Below are 14,864 nucleotides of genomic sequence, written 5' to 3'. Positions count from 1 at the left end.
CTCAGCACCTAGATGCCTTGCCTGTGATAGGTACTCAGTGTTCGTAGAATGAATGAATTTTGTAAGCCCTTCTCTTTTATCATCTCAATTTATTCTTTTCTTAAAGAGCTTTATTGAGATATAATTGACATACCATACAATTTACCTATTTAAAGTATACAATTCAGTGGTTTCTAATATAATCATGCATTGCAACGATCACAATTACAGCACATTTTCATTACCTCGAAAAGAAACCCCTACCCATTAGCTATACTCCTCTAATCTATTTTCCTGCCTCCCCCCTGCACTAAGCAAGCACTAATCTACTTTCTCTATAGATTTGCCTATTTTGGACATTTCATATCAATGGAATCATATAGCACGAGTCCTCTTGTGTCTGGCTGCTTTCACTTAGCATTGTGTTTTCAAGATTCATCATCATTGTAGCATGTATCCATAGTGTATTTCATTTCTTTTTATGGCTGAATAATAATTCATTATTCTTAAAATGATCCTAAGAACTATCATCTCCGTTTTGCAGATGAGGAGTGTGAGGTGGAGAGAGATTAGATAACTTGCCCAGGTCACAGCTAGTAAGTGGTAGAGCGCCCACGCACACCTGGTCCTATCTGATCAGGAACTCCTAACCTTAGTGCCGCGTGGCTCTCCTGGTCCGTAATGCACGGTTTATGATAGCTCTTCACCCTTCCTTCACCCATTCTCCTTCACTGTTGCGAAACACTTAATTGGGTCAATATTTGTTGAGAAGTCTCTTAAAAGTTCACTTGATTATCAGTACCGGGACGCTACATTTAATATTGACTTATGTTCCTGGGAGCATTTAAAAGCATTGAATTGGCCTATAAAGATCCAGGATAATTAGTCTTTAGAAATTACTCTCTTACCACGAATCTGGATGTCTTATGTTGGAATCCATGAAGGAAATCTTGCTGGGAACCAGAGAGGACTCTTGTGAAGCAGATGACATCCATCATGGACTTTGTCACTGGTGTCTTTTATATCTATATAGCTGCCTTTTTAGGTATATTAAAAATTAGAGTTTGCACTGCTACTTCCAATTCCAGTCTAACACCACCGGGTATATCTGGCTTTCTCCCTTCCCAGATTCGTGTCTCCCTCTCCCACAGTGAGAAACCTGGCTTGTTATCCTCAGTATGTTTACTTATTTATTAGGTAGTTTATTAATTTATTTACTTATTTTTGCTCAGTCTCATTCCATGTGCTTAGTGTTCTGGCCACGTGGTTTGCTTTTTTGGGCCTGGTCCCATTGGTGCCCTGTTAATACCCCCACCTCTGACCAGGTCCCCCCACCTACTGTGTCGGCAGATCCCAGGTCGTACCAAGGGAAAGGAGGGAGGGGGCAACGACCAAGGAGAAGAGGGTAAAGGGACAGGGAAGGTCTCGATTTGTATTTTTAGTAGCGACTGTACTCGTAAGGCCTCTTAGCCGTGTTGGTGTGGAAAGTAGCACTGACAGAGTCCTTTGTTTTTTATTATTCTCTCTCTCTCTCTCTCTCTCTCTTCTAAGATGGTTTCACCCAAATATCACTGGTGTGGAGGCAGAAAACCTACTGTTGACAAGAGGAGTTGATGGCAGTTTCTTGGCAAGGCCCAGTAAAAGTAACCCTGGAGACTTCACACTTTCCGTTAGGTAAGTTGGAATTAAAACAGAGAATCGTGGGCGTCTTTTCCAGGTAGGACATGGTCAAACCACACTTGGACAACTTGCTACCCTCGTGGAGAGTTTGCAGGCCTGCCTGCGGCCCTGGGGTGAGGCCCTGCTGGAGCACTGGCCTGCTCAGGGGGTTCGGGGAGTGGCCTCCTCAGAGTGACAGGCTCCGACGTTCAGCAGAAGGGGCGTAACAAGGGGCATTTCTTGTCCCCGAGAGACCCCGCTGAGGGTGAGTCGGGGCGGGCCCTGAGAGTTCCTAAGCCCTGTCATGCTCCATGCTGGTTCCACCCCTCTTGAACCTGGTCCCTGCATTTTTCCTTTCCCTTCTCTTCATTTCTTAACAAGAAAAGTACTTTTTAAGGGTTCCTTCAGATCACTTTCCTTTGTCAAGAAATAAAACATGACTGAGGAAGTTGTGGTCCCTTCTGTCTCCCTGCCCAGTCCTACTCCCCAGAGGAAGCGACTGTCAAGAGGTTGGCATGTATTCTTCCTGAACATGTTTTGATACTTACACTGCATATGAACAGTATAAAGTTGGTTTGTGTGTTTTTAATATTCACCTAAATGGATTTAGAATGTTGGCATCATTTTGCAACTGTCTTTTTAAAATGTCTGCGTTCTATGCTGGTACACGGAGATCTAATTATTAATTTTAATGGCTATAAAATAGTATGAGCATATTAATTGATCCAGTCTCCTAGCGATGGGCATTGGGTTGTTTTCAGTGTGTACTAAATTTTTATGAACAGTATAGTGAGCATCCTGTTATATGTCTCTTTGGGCAGGTGTGGGAGAGTTTTTCTAGAAATTGACTTTCTTTTATTCTCTTTACAGTAGCTCATTCTAGGAGCTAGAATGGAACTGCTTTATGAATTTGCTTTTATGACTACTACTTTTGTTTATTTAGTTGGTTTTGATTTTTGTCTTACTCTTTAGAACCTGTAAATTTACTATTTTTAAATAAAGAGATAAGTAAAACATGTTCCTGTGGACTTATTGAGGATCTCTTTGAGACCTGGGAAGTTCTTTTTGTCATAGATTAGTTTCTTGAGGAGTCCCTGTCACTGGCTTTTACTTCCGTTTCACTAGAAGGAGTGAGTGGAAGCCTTCATAAGTCTTCTGGGCTTGTCTCAGTACAGACTTCTAACCTAACGTCTGGTGACATTTGAGCTGTAAGAGTTTGGATAGAGATGATGCAATAATGATGATGATGATGATGATGATGATGGTGATAGCAAATATTAGCAAGGACTTGTCATACGCCAAGCAATTGTGCTGAACACTCTACACATATTATTTTATTTAATTTTCACAACAACCTATGAATAAGGTGAATAGATATTAGGTGCCTTCTGGTGTGAAATAATGAGATAGCTCCAACATCAGAGGGCACACAATATCTATTCACACCATGTTTTGGAGGTATCCAATTTAATCACTTGATTAAAGTGTTGCCAGAGTTTTCCATTATAAAGGTACCTTTTTCTTTTTGTGATTAATAAATGATCTGTGAGATGATAGTTTGTGATGTATGAATATCTTCTCCCTTAACACATTTTCATGTAATATTTTCAGCATTTGTTGATGAATTTTGTTTGAATAAATTATTATATTGGCAATTGAAAAATTGCTATTTTTTTCTAATTAATATTCTTTCTACATAGGAGGCATTCTTCTGTAAAGAGATGCTCTAGTCCCTCATTTTTATTTTTGGGTATTACTATGGACTTAAGAATGCTTTTTATTTTCTTTTTATCCAGTATATTTTAGTTCATTGGCATCATTATTATTATTATTATTATTATTTTGATCTTCAAACTGCCCCACATTTGGCCAGTGTGGCTCTTACATCTTTTTGACATTTTTGCAGTAATCTTTGAATACATCCTTGCTTTCTGGCTCTATGAGATGTTTCAGGCCACTGTTATAGTTTTCCTTTTCCAGGCCTGGAATCACCCATTTTTCTCAGGAAGCCTTGATTCTTTTAATGGGGGGAATGGTAGTTAGAAACCAAGATTTAGGTGCTAGGTGTTTCTATGCTGCTGGGGGGTATCATTGGTTTTAGGTTCCTCAGTGAACAGAGCTGGGAAATAAATATTTATATGTTTGAAACCAAGTATTCTTACTGATATTAATAGTTTCTGTTCAATCGACCTTTCTCAGCTTTTCCCATTCCATATTTGTATTTTCATTATCCTATAAGGAAAACCTTGGTTCCCAAAAGCATCAGTATGTGACCTCATTTGCCCAATCTTATAATACAAAAATAGTTTCAGAATTACTATACGACTTTCATTGATTACAAACCTATTAAATAAAGTTAAAGATTTCTTTGGAATCTTGTTATTCCTACACTATATCCCACTAAAGTTATAGAGTCAGTACTATGTTTAAAAGTTACTGGAATTAATTGTCTGTATGTTTATGAACTTACCAAGTAGATTCATTTCTTTCTATTTGTATTCAGATTTTCTTTGGTCCTTGTTGATTTAATTTTATTTTTTGAGTTTGTGAAATATTTGTAAGATTTGAAAGTCAAAACTGTATAAAAATGTATATTCTGAAACATCTCATTCTTATTCCTACCCCTTGCACATGTATCTCCATCCATCCTCGTAGGTAACCATTTCTGTTAATTTCTGGTTTATGCTTCTATGTTCCTATTTGTAAAAACAAGCAAATATATTTTTTCTTACTATTTTCCTTTTATTTTTACATATAAAGTACAATACTAATTATATTTCTCCTTTTTTTTTACTTACAGAAAACCTTAAGTGATTTTCTCATCTTTTTTCTTGTTGTTATTAGATAGAGTCTCACTCTGTTGCCCAGGCTGGAGTACTGTGGCATGATCATAGCCCACTATAACCTTAAACTCCTGGGCTCAAGCAATCCTCCTGCCTCAGCCTCTCAAGTAGTTGGGATTACAGGCATGCACCACCACACACAGCTAATAAATTTTTTTTTTTTTTTTGGTAGAGAGGGGGTCTCTCTTGTTGTCCAGGGTGGTCTTGAACTCCTGGGCTCAAGGGATTCTCCCGCCTCAGCATCTCAAAGTGCTGGGATTACAGGTATGAGCCACTGCACCCAGCCAATTACATGTCTTTAAAATGATTTTTAAAGATACAATTTTGTATATAGTATCTTAAGTGTACAGTGAGATGAGGTTTTTTGTTCATGTGTGTGTGTGTGTTTGTGTATGTGTGTGTGATGGGGTCTTGCTATATTGTGCAGGCTGGAGTGCAGTGGCTATTCACAGGCACAATCATAGCGCCTTACAGCCTCCAACTGCTGGCCTCCATAGATCCTCCTGCCCAGCTTCTTTTACAATTTTTATATATTTTTTAGAGATGGGGTCTTGCTGTGTTGCCCAGGCTGGCCTCAAACTCCTATGCTCAAGTGATCTTCCATCTCAGCCTTCCCAGTAGCTGGAACCAGAGAGAGGTGCTGGCTAGTGAGATCACTTTTGATGACATGATGACATGTATTTATTCATGTCACTAACACCCCAATCAAAATATAGAACATTTCCATCACCCCAGAAAATTCCACTGTGCCCCTTTCCTTCCAGTCTTCCTCACTCCAAAAGGCAACTACTCCTCTCATTTCTATCCCTCTAGACTAGTTTTGCTTACAATTTTGCATACATGAAGTCATAAAGTTTATATTCTTTTGTGTCTGGCTGCTTTCTCTCAATGTAATGTTTTTGAGGTTCATCCATTTTGTTAGATGTATCAGTGTTTTTTTTTTTTTTTTTTCAATTTTTGCTGCATGGTATTCCATTGTATGAGTATGCCACTATTTCTTTATACATTTTTGTGATTAAAAAATGGAAACTTTTTTTTATTATGAATAATGCTGCAACGAATATTCTCGTCGCCATATGATTTCATTTCTTTTGGGCAAAATACTTAGGGTAGATTTACTGGATTATAAGGCAAGTGTATGTTTAATTTTGACTTTAATTATATATGACCTTGATCAGTTAATGATGAGAACAATTATTGTCACTTAATATATGCAATTTGGTAGGTCATTCAAAATAGAAGATATACAAGGTAAAGAAACTAATAAACAAAGCCCTTTGTGTTGACTTGGTTGACTGTGTGTTATTTCACCCATTGTTTTTGTTACAGGGAAGGGGAAAATTCATTCCTTGGGTTTGTTTGAACATTTAGGTGAAAGCTGATATGGAATATGAGATCCATTTTTACTAGTATAACTCTTTATTTGTCGCTCCACCCCCTTTCCAATGGACTATTTTAGAAGAAATGGAGCCGTCACCCACATCAAGATTCAGAACACTGGTGATTATTATGACCTGTACGGAGGGGAGAAGTTTGCCACCTTGGCTGAGTTGGTCCAGTATTACATGGAACATCATGGGCAGTTAAAAGAGAAGAATGGAGATGTTATTGAGCTTAAATATCCTCTGAACTGTGCAGATCCTACCTCTGAAAGGTCAGTGACAGTTTAGTGACCACAAAGTCTGCATATCTCCTGTGCCACACGTATTATACAAGTGCATTATGGAGGTCTGTCTGTGACTGTATGATTCCAAAGGCCTGTATCTGGTTTTCCAGCTGTGATCTTTAAAGTATTATAGGATTAAAGTAAGAATAATAGCATCAAATTATTCTCAAAGGATCTTTTTCTTGCAAAAGCTTCCATCAGTGTTACTTACCCTCATCCTACAGGGGTCTCTATGCTATTCCTGTGTATACTTGGTCCCTGTGTTAATTTTTAAGACTTATTGAATTTCAGCTGATAATCTTTGTGAGTTACTGAAGGGAAACAAATGATAACAGAGACACCAAAATAGCAGCAGTTCTCTCTGGTGGCTCCGGACCAGTTATTCAGCAGTGCCACCAACAGGTGTCAGTTTAAGCTCAACAGTGGAAAAGCAGAGCCCTCAGAGGGTCAGCTTTCTCATCAGTTCTTTTAATGTTAGAGGCACAGTTATGTGAGAATGACCTTGCTTAGAGGGAATTGTATTGTTTTAGAGATCTTTCCCCGTGTTGGAACTTAGCTGATGGAAGTGTGGTTTTGGCTTATTTGTATTTATTCTATTGGTTTCCTACATTCCCAGTCTCCTCTCTGATTTGGTATGAATTCAGGGTCTCTTAATTAGTTTGTATATTTTGTATCTTCAGGAAGGTTTTTAGCTTACACCTTTATGTCAGTGCTATCATGTGCCGATAATTTGTTTCTCCAGCGACCACTGTAGCTTCAAGCAAAAGGAAAAGCTGTCAGCCAATTCTGTGCAGTTTATTTCTAAATTTTTTCTTTTTCAGTTGAATGTGGATAAAAAATAACTTGAAAATATATTCTTTTGGTGATGAATCATTAGCATTACCTGCCGTGATAGTGCTTGCTCTCTTACCAAGATCCTGAGAGAAAAAGCCACATTATTAATGTTAAGGTGTTTTCCATAGTAACTTAGAGTAGTATTGTCTCAAAGTCTGCCCTTGGATGGCCTTGGGCTGCCTACATCAGGACTGTCTGGTGTGCTGGTTAAAATGCAGAGTCCTAGGCCTCATTCAGACTTAAGCATATTGGTATCTCTGGTTGTGAGGTGTGTGGGGAATTCATATTTTTAGCAAACACCTCCACCCCTACTCCAAGTCTTATGTGCATTAAAGGTTGAGATGATAACCCAGTAAATAGTTCAAAGACATTGGAGGTTGTTGAAGTATAGGTTATAAATATGGAAAAATTGGGAATGCATGAATTAATTATAATGAAGATCTTTTTTAATATAGGGTTTATATGCCAAAGCAATGACAAGCATTCAAAATGATTTTCTGTCTTATCACAATTTTTTTATTCTAACTTCTTTAAATGGCTGTGATTAAATAGTTGGTCCTTTTAGGATTGGGAAATGGAAAAACAGCAAGTTACATTTTTAAAAGATGGGACATTTAAAAGAAAGTAAGGAAGATTGAGGATATTTGTCTCCAAATGACTGTGAGCTCATTTAGGAAAGTTAGCAGTCATTCTTAATAATCTTTGTCATTTTTCCTGCTTGCTTGGGCTGCAAATTCTGTCATACATGAAATTGATCAGTCCCTCGGAGGAATATGCTTGTTTTTTAATTGTGTTTAGGAGGGCTGATTATAGATAGTAGTTTTGTGAAAGAATGTTGTGAACCCATGGGAGAACTCAATGCATTTTCCTTTTTAAAACAATGTAGGTGGTTCCATGGACACCTTTCTGGGAAAGAAGCGGAGAAATTACTGACTGAAAAAGGAAAGCATGGTAGCTTTCTTGTCCGAGAGAGCCAGAGCCACCCTGGAGATTTCGTTCTGTCTGTGCGCACCGGTGATGACAAAGGGGAGAGCAATGACGGCAAATCTAAAGTGACCCATGTCATGATTCGCTGTCAGGTAAAGCTCCAGTTGAACGATGGGTCTAGTGAAATGTCATCTTTCTGCTGGGAGAAGACAGACACGTTACATCCAAAGTTAGATCTTCTTTGCTCATGTAGTCAAGGTCTTCTATGCTTTTAGTACATTTATACACAGCTCCCCCCTATTTCTATTATTCATTTGTTGATGGACACTTAGGTTGTTTCCATATCCTGGCTATTGTGAATAGTGCTGCAGTGAATGTGGGAATGTGGGAAAAACAGTAATTTAACATAAAAGCACTAAATAATAAACATCATCTTTTTGTCTGGAAAGGAACTGAAATATGATGTTGGTGGAGGAGAACGGTTTGATTCTTTGACAGATCTCGTGGAACATTACAAGAAGAATCCTATGGTAGAAACATTGGGCACAGTACTGCAGCTCAAACAGGTGAACATGTCGGAAAGCTAGAGCTCCTGCTTATAGAGTTTAAAAAAATCCTCATATAGAATTTTGCAAACATACAGAAGGAGACAGATTAGTGTCATCAGCCTGCACGGACCCATCCCCCAGCTTCCATTATGATCAACTCATCAAATCTGTATTTGTGTATTATTCCACTCACCGGCCACCTCCTATAGTATTTGGAAACAAATCCCAGATATGATATTGTTCCCATATGTATCTGTAAAAGGCCTTGTAGAATTTTTAAAGCAAGTTTTCGCCAAGGATCCACCTTTGGTTACCTTTAGGTGACCACACTTACTTTGGAGTTGTTGCTATTTCAAAGTTTACCCTTATGATAGCGACAGATGATATCATCTCTCTAAATAATGTTGTGGTCTATTTATGAAAAAAAAATAGATGTGAATTTATATCAGCAGAGTAAAGTGTATGTGGGGATTGCAGAAAGAACAGAAAAGAAAGTGAAACTGTTGCAAAGATTTTTATTGTGAAATACTGGGTTCTTGCCTTTGTGAATATCGACATAGAAGTCTTTTTTTTTTTTTTTGCATTAACACCTTTCTCTTTATTTTACATCAACTGCTGGACTTGATTAGCCCCTCAACACAACTCGTATTAATGCTGCTGAAATAGAGAGCAGGGTTCGAGAACTAAGCAAATTAGCTGAGACCACAGATAAAGTCAAACAAGGCTTTTGGGAAGAATTTGAGGTAAGTTATTAAAAGATTGTTTTTACATGAGTCATTAAATCCTATTTTTAATGGAGGGGAAGTTGGTCTTGTGTTTGGAATTGAATCCGAAAGACCTGAGTCTGGCGTCCTTTCTTAATTTGTCCACTGATTGACATGGAACGAGCTGCTGAGGGGCCTTCTTTGAAATAGAAGAGCCTTGTGTGCAGAGAGGAGGGAGTTGGCAGTTAATATGCACTGGAGGAGCCAACAGCTCCATTTGGCTCTTTCGGTTTGGACTTCTAGCAAAATCTCAGAGAAACAAAAGGATCTAATTCCTTTGGAAGATTTCCAGCATGCACTGGGGTCTTTAGAATCTATAGCCTTAGTGCCATGAATAAGTAAAAGAGAAACATCTCATGGTGGCTTTAATTTGAGAGTTCAAGTTGATAACTCTGGGAAGTTAAGTGAACTGATTTCTTTCCTGAAACCAACTTGAGTAGGACAATGTCCCTGGTGGGAAGGTGCTGTGTTCCTGTTGCACTCTTACATGTCACTTACCCATTGGTACTGTAATCGTTTTCTTTCTCTCCTCATCCATTTGATAGAAAACTTCTTCAAAACAAGGATTCAGGAATATTTACCTTTGTAGTTATCTCCAGCATGTAGCAGCACGGTGCCTAGTACACAGCAGAAACTCCATAAATGTTTGTTGAATGAGTATTTAGTTCATGTTTACATTTCTCTCTCTCTCTCTCTCTCTCTTTTTTAAGAGACAAGATCTTGCTCTGTTGCCCAGGCTGGAGGGCAGTGGTGCAATCATAGCTCACTGTAACCTCAAACTCCCGGGCTCAAGTGATCCCCGTCTCAGCCTCCTGAGTAGTTAGGACTATAGGCATGAGCCACCATGCCCGGCTAATTTAAAAATTTTTTTGTAGAGAGGAGGGTCTCGCTATGTTGCCCAGTCTGGTCTTGAACTCCTGGCCTCAAGTAATCCTCCTGTCTGGGCCTTTCAAAGCGCTGGGATTATAGGTGTGAACTATTGCAATTGGCCTAATGTTTACATCATTTTATTATTACTGTTCTGTTTTTATGGGAATGATTTTCCATAATTTTTGTAGGGCTAGAATTTATAAATATCTGTGGAATGGATGGATGAATACATGAATGAATGGGCAAATAAAGTCCTATAGCCACGGTATCTCACGACTTAGTGAGACAGATATTTCCATTTTATAGATGAGATGCTAAAAAAAACAAAGTCCATTCAAAGAAGTCTACCTTCTCTACCTGTCTTTCGTTTATTTTAGCCATAGTATAAAAAGTTATGGTTTATCATCACATTAAAAAATATAAGGAAATATTTCCATATTCCCACTTTTTCTTAGATAACCAGTAGCATAACTTTACATACTTTTTTCTAACCTTGCTTTTTTCAGCATCCTGGATATTACTCCGTAGTAGTATCTAGAGATAGTCCTCATTCATTTTTTTACATAGTACTCCATTGTGTGGTTGTACCATAGTTTATTCAACCTATTGATGGGCATTTGGGTAGTTTCCAAATATGTTACAAAGAGGATTACAATGAATAGCCTTGTGTATACATCTTTTTTTTGTTTTTGCCAACTACTGTTAATATTTATATTTTTTATATTCCATGTTAAGAAAAATGATGGTTACTTATCCTTAACTTTTATTATATATTATACGTGATTTTGGATAGTATACTTAATATCTGCAAAATACTTTTTAATTAAAATTTTGGTTAAATATAAAAAATAGTGAGCTATATCATAATCTAGACCCATAATAATCTTACTCTTCCTTTAAAAATGATAGCTGAGCAAGACCCTGTCTCTAATATGATAAAATAAAATAAAATAAAAATGATAGCTGAGGTGATCATTTGCATAAATGATTTTTCCTTTAAAGGGAATATGAACTTGAAAAATTATAGCAATGAAGTGATATTTACAAATTATAGCATTTGACTGGGTGCAGTGGCTCACACCTGTAATCCTAGCACTCTGGGAGGCCGAGGCGGGAGGATCACTTGAGGTCAGGAGTTCAAGACCAGCCTGAGCAAGAGCGAGAACCTGTCTCTACTAAAAACAGAAAAAAAAAATTAGCCAGTCAACTAAAAATAGAAACAAAAAATTATCCGGGTGTGGTGGCACATGCCTGTAGTCCCAGGTACTCGGGTGGCTGAGGCAGGAGGATCGCTTGAGCCCAGGAGTTTGAGGTTGCTGTGAGCTAGACTGATGCCACTGCACTCTAGCCTGGGCAACAGAGTGAGAATCTGTCTCACAAAAAAAAAAAAAAAAAAAAAAAAAAAAAATCGTAGCATTGTTTAAAATTAAAAATTAATTTTTTTAAAACAAAGAAAATGGCAGTTATTTGGTTACCATAGTGGATTCTTTAACAGTAGGTTCACTTAGAACAATGCTCAGGGAAACAAAGTTTCCTAAAGAACTTGTGTGTGGCAGTGGCGTTTTTTTTTTTTTAGTAATCCCATTGGCAGGTCAAGATACGAGTTTAGAAGGAACTCCTAGGTGTACTTTTCTGGCCATGGAAAAAGATGGTAGATTCTAAATGCTGACCTGATGATTTCACACTGTGACATCTCACATTCCAGTCATCTTTTATATATTATTAACAACAGAAAGGGGAAAAATTGAGTTGGCTTTAGGAGGAAATGGAAAATAATGAGATCACATCTGTACTCTATAAGTTCTCCGTAGAGGTCAGACTGAGGTTGTAAAATTGTGGTGCATTAAATCAGGGGCATTAACGTTTCATTGAAACTGAAGCTATATCTAAACAGCTGATGGCCTACTTTCTAGATCCTTACAGACCCGCTTCTCAAATTCAGTCAGTTTTAAAAAATTGCCCTTTAAGGTTGGAATCAGGGAAATAAGGCTGAGAACAGAACAAGCCATTATAGAAAAAGTTATTAATAGATACTTGGAAGCTGATACTCATTATAATCTTAAATCCTCTGAAGCTGAAGTTTGATCCACAACAGCAAGGGATTATTATTTTAGTGATTGTATCTTGGTTATTTGTTTCCCAGAAGGTGATAAATTTGTAATCACTTTCTTCCTACAGTGTGCTCTGATGGTCTTTAAAACAAACTAGAGCTCTAAATTGCAATGCCATTGGTAATTTAACTCTGACAGCCATGTTTTGTTTATATGCCTGGTTCCTGGTGTTCTATAAAACTCTACATTGTCATTTCAGGTATGTTTACTCAGAAGATGTTTATAAATTATTTTGCTTTGGATGTACCTTAAAATATAAAGTCTCTTGTGAACAATTCTTTGGTTCTTTTTTCTCCTTGGCTACTAAAATAAATTCAGGTTGATGATTTTCTTCTAGGACATGTATGATCAAGACATTGCAAATCCAAGTCTCTGATTCTTCCTACAGATTGCATATTTATTTAATTTTTATTTATTTCAAAAAAAATTTTTTTTTAGAGATGGGGTCTTGCTATGTTGCCCAGGTTGGAGTGCAATGGCTAGTCACAGGCACGATCATAGCACACTGAAGTCTCGAACTTCTAGGCTCAAATGATCCTCCCAAGTAGCTGGAACTCTAGGCATGTGCCACTGTGCCCGGCTCAGGTCACCCATTTCTGATCTGTGTGAATATCTTGTATCTTCTGCCTATCTCTGCTTATGAATGTAAAGTGGTGGATAATATTTTTGGATTTGTTGAAGTAAAGTTCTGCTCACATGAGACTGACAGTACATGACAAGGCAGGTTATAATTCTGTAATTCTGTGCCTGTAATGTGCACATTACTTGAAACTTGAATCGGTCTCCGGCATCATCACAGCAAGGTGCACATTGCACGGCCTCATTTACAAGGTATCTGCCCCCTCTCTGTGCCTGCGCCTCCCTTCTGAGTCCTCTTGGCCTTAGCTGCCAGGGGCACTATGGGCACTATGGGACATTGCAGCTGATTGCGGGGTACTGCAGGACCCAAGCTGCAATGGATCCCTTGGGCCTTCCTCTTTCCCTCCGTCCTCCTCCTCCAACTCGCTGCCCTCTCTGTATCCAGTATCCTTGCTCTCCACACACCTGTTTCATTCTTCTTTTCCTTCAGCAGATTTTTTCTGCTTCTTGACTTGCAAACCTTAGTTCTAGCCCCTTTCATGTACTGAAACTAGCAACTTTCAGTCGTTGAACCAAAGTCTCAGAGATTCTCATCGGCTCAGATGCTGTCCATGTCTGGTCCAAAGAGGAGTGTCGAGGACATGATGCCATAGAACAAATGTGTCTGCCACGGACCACCCTGTTTGGGGATAAATCATTCTCAGAGATGAGATTTGTAGTTAATTGGGCAGATGTCCCAAAAATATCTACCAAAAACTATAGACACTGGTGGTGGCAGTGACTTATTCCTTCACTCATTTGGCAAATATTCATTGAGCCCTGACTCTATGCCTGGTTCTGTTCTAGGTTCTGGGGATGTAGCAGTGAACAATCATTCTTTATTCTTATGGAGCTTATTGGGAGAGACAGGAAATAAACAAAGAAAGAGTTAAATATTCGATAGATGAGATGGTGGTAAGTGCTATGGAGAAGATAAAGAGGTACGCGATAAAAAGGAGGTTACATAGCTCTCTCTGATAAGGTGGCATTTGAGCAAAGCCCTGAGGGAAAGAAGGGAGCAAGCCATGCATGTAACCTCAGGAAGAACATCCCAGGCAAAGGGAATAGCAAGTGCAAAGGCCCCGAAGTTGGGGTGTGCTTAATGTGTTGCTGTGTGTGGGCACCCAGCACGGTGGGAGCAGATGGAAAAGGTACAAGAGGGAAGTGAAGGTGGGGCAGTGGTGGACGGGTCTCATCCTGAAAGGCATTGTAGGTCACTAGAAGGCCTTTGGCTTTTACTTGGAGGATGATAGAACATCTGGGGAGAGTTTTGAGCACAAGAGAGAGGAGATCACTCTGGCTGCTCTGTGGAGGACAGTGCACAATGGGTGGGTGGAGGCAGGGGGACCAGGAAGGAGGCAGTTGTAATCATCTGAGCAGAGACATGATGATGCTTGGCCCAGGGCAGCAGTGGTGGAGGTGGTTGGGTTCTAGAGCTGTTCTGGAGGTAGAATTGCCAGTATATGAAGGTGGAGCTGACAGATCATATGGTAGGATGGAACAGAGTCAAGGGTAAGATGAATGCACGTGGCTTGAGTGGTAGGATGGAGTTGCCATTTATTTGGGTGGGGGAGATTGGAAGGAACAGGTTTTAGGGGAGGTGATCACCTTTCATTTTGGACATGCTGAAGTTTCAACTGCGCATGAGACATCCACTTGGAAGATGAATCTTCAGTGAATTCAGTGGTGTTACAATTGTGATTGTGCCAGAATGTTCTTCCTTCCTTCTTCACCTGGCTAACATCTCTTCAGCCTTCAGTCCCCAGCCTTAGGGCCATTTTCAAGGGAAACCTTCCTTGATCCCTGTATCCATGCCTGGACTGGTTCTTCCTCTTATATGTGAGCATAGCAGAGAATCCTTTCCTTTATACTACTCTCTGTCCTTGAAATTTATCAGTTATTTGTGTGGTTATTGCTTTAATGTCCTATGGATCCACAGAAGAGAACACAAGAAGATCTGTTGGAATAAAGCGAGGTTTTGCTCAGATGAAACTGATAGGGAACAGATAAAGAGGCACATTTTGATCCTGCTGTTTTATGTCTGC

The 14,864-nt window shown here is 39.0% G+C and overlaps 1 protein-coding gene across 4 annotated transcripts in view; it reads left to right on the top strand.

Annotated features, from left to right (window-relative positions):
• PTPN11 (protein tyrosine phosphatase non-receptor type 11) overlaps window positions 1-14,864 on the top strand; it is a 65,214-nt gene that overhangs the window by 16,636 nt on the left and 33,714 nt on the right. For 2 of the 4 annotated variants that reach the window (XM_045534789.1, XM_045534792.1), the window contains exons 2-6: window positions 1,531-1,653; window positions 5,941-6,135; window positions 7,868-8,060; window positions 8,358-8,474; window positions 9,086-9,199. In XM_045534789.1, the coding sequence (XP_045390745.1) occupies window positions 1,531-1,653; window positions 5,941-6,135; window positions 7,868-8,060; window positions 8,358-8,474; window positions 9,086-9,199 (742 nt within the window). The remainder of the gene's footprint in view (window positions 1-1,530; window positions 1,654-5,940; window positions 6,136-7,867; window positions 8,061-8,357; window positions 8,475-9,085; window positions 9,200-14,864) is intronic. The other 2 variants (XM_045534791.1, XM_045534793.1) reach the window with 1 other exon arrangement.

This window comes from Lemur catta, chromosome 21 (assembly GCF_020740605.2).
Source record: "Lemur catta isolate mLemCat1 chromosome 21, mLemCat1.pri, whole genome shotgun sequence".
In the NCBI taxonomy this organism is placed as follows: domain Eukaryota; kingdom Metazoa; phylum Chordata; class Mammalia; order Primates; family Lemuridae; genus Lemur; species Lemur catta.
This window is presented reverse-complemented; position numbering and strand designations above follow the sequence as displayed.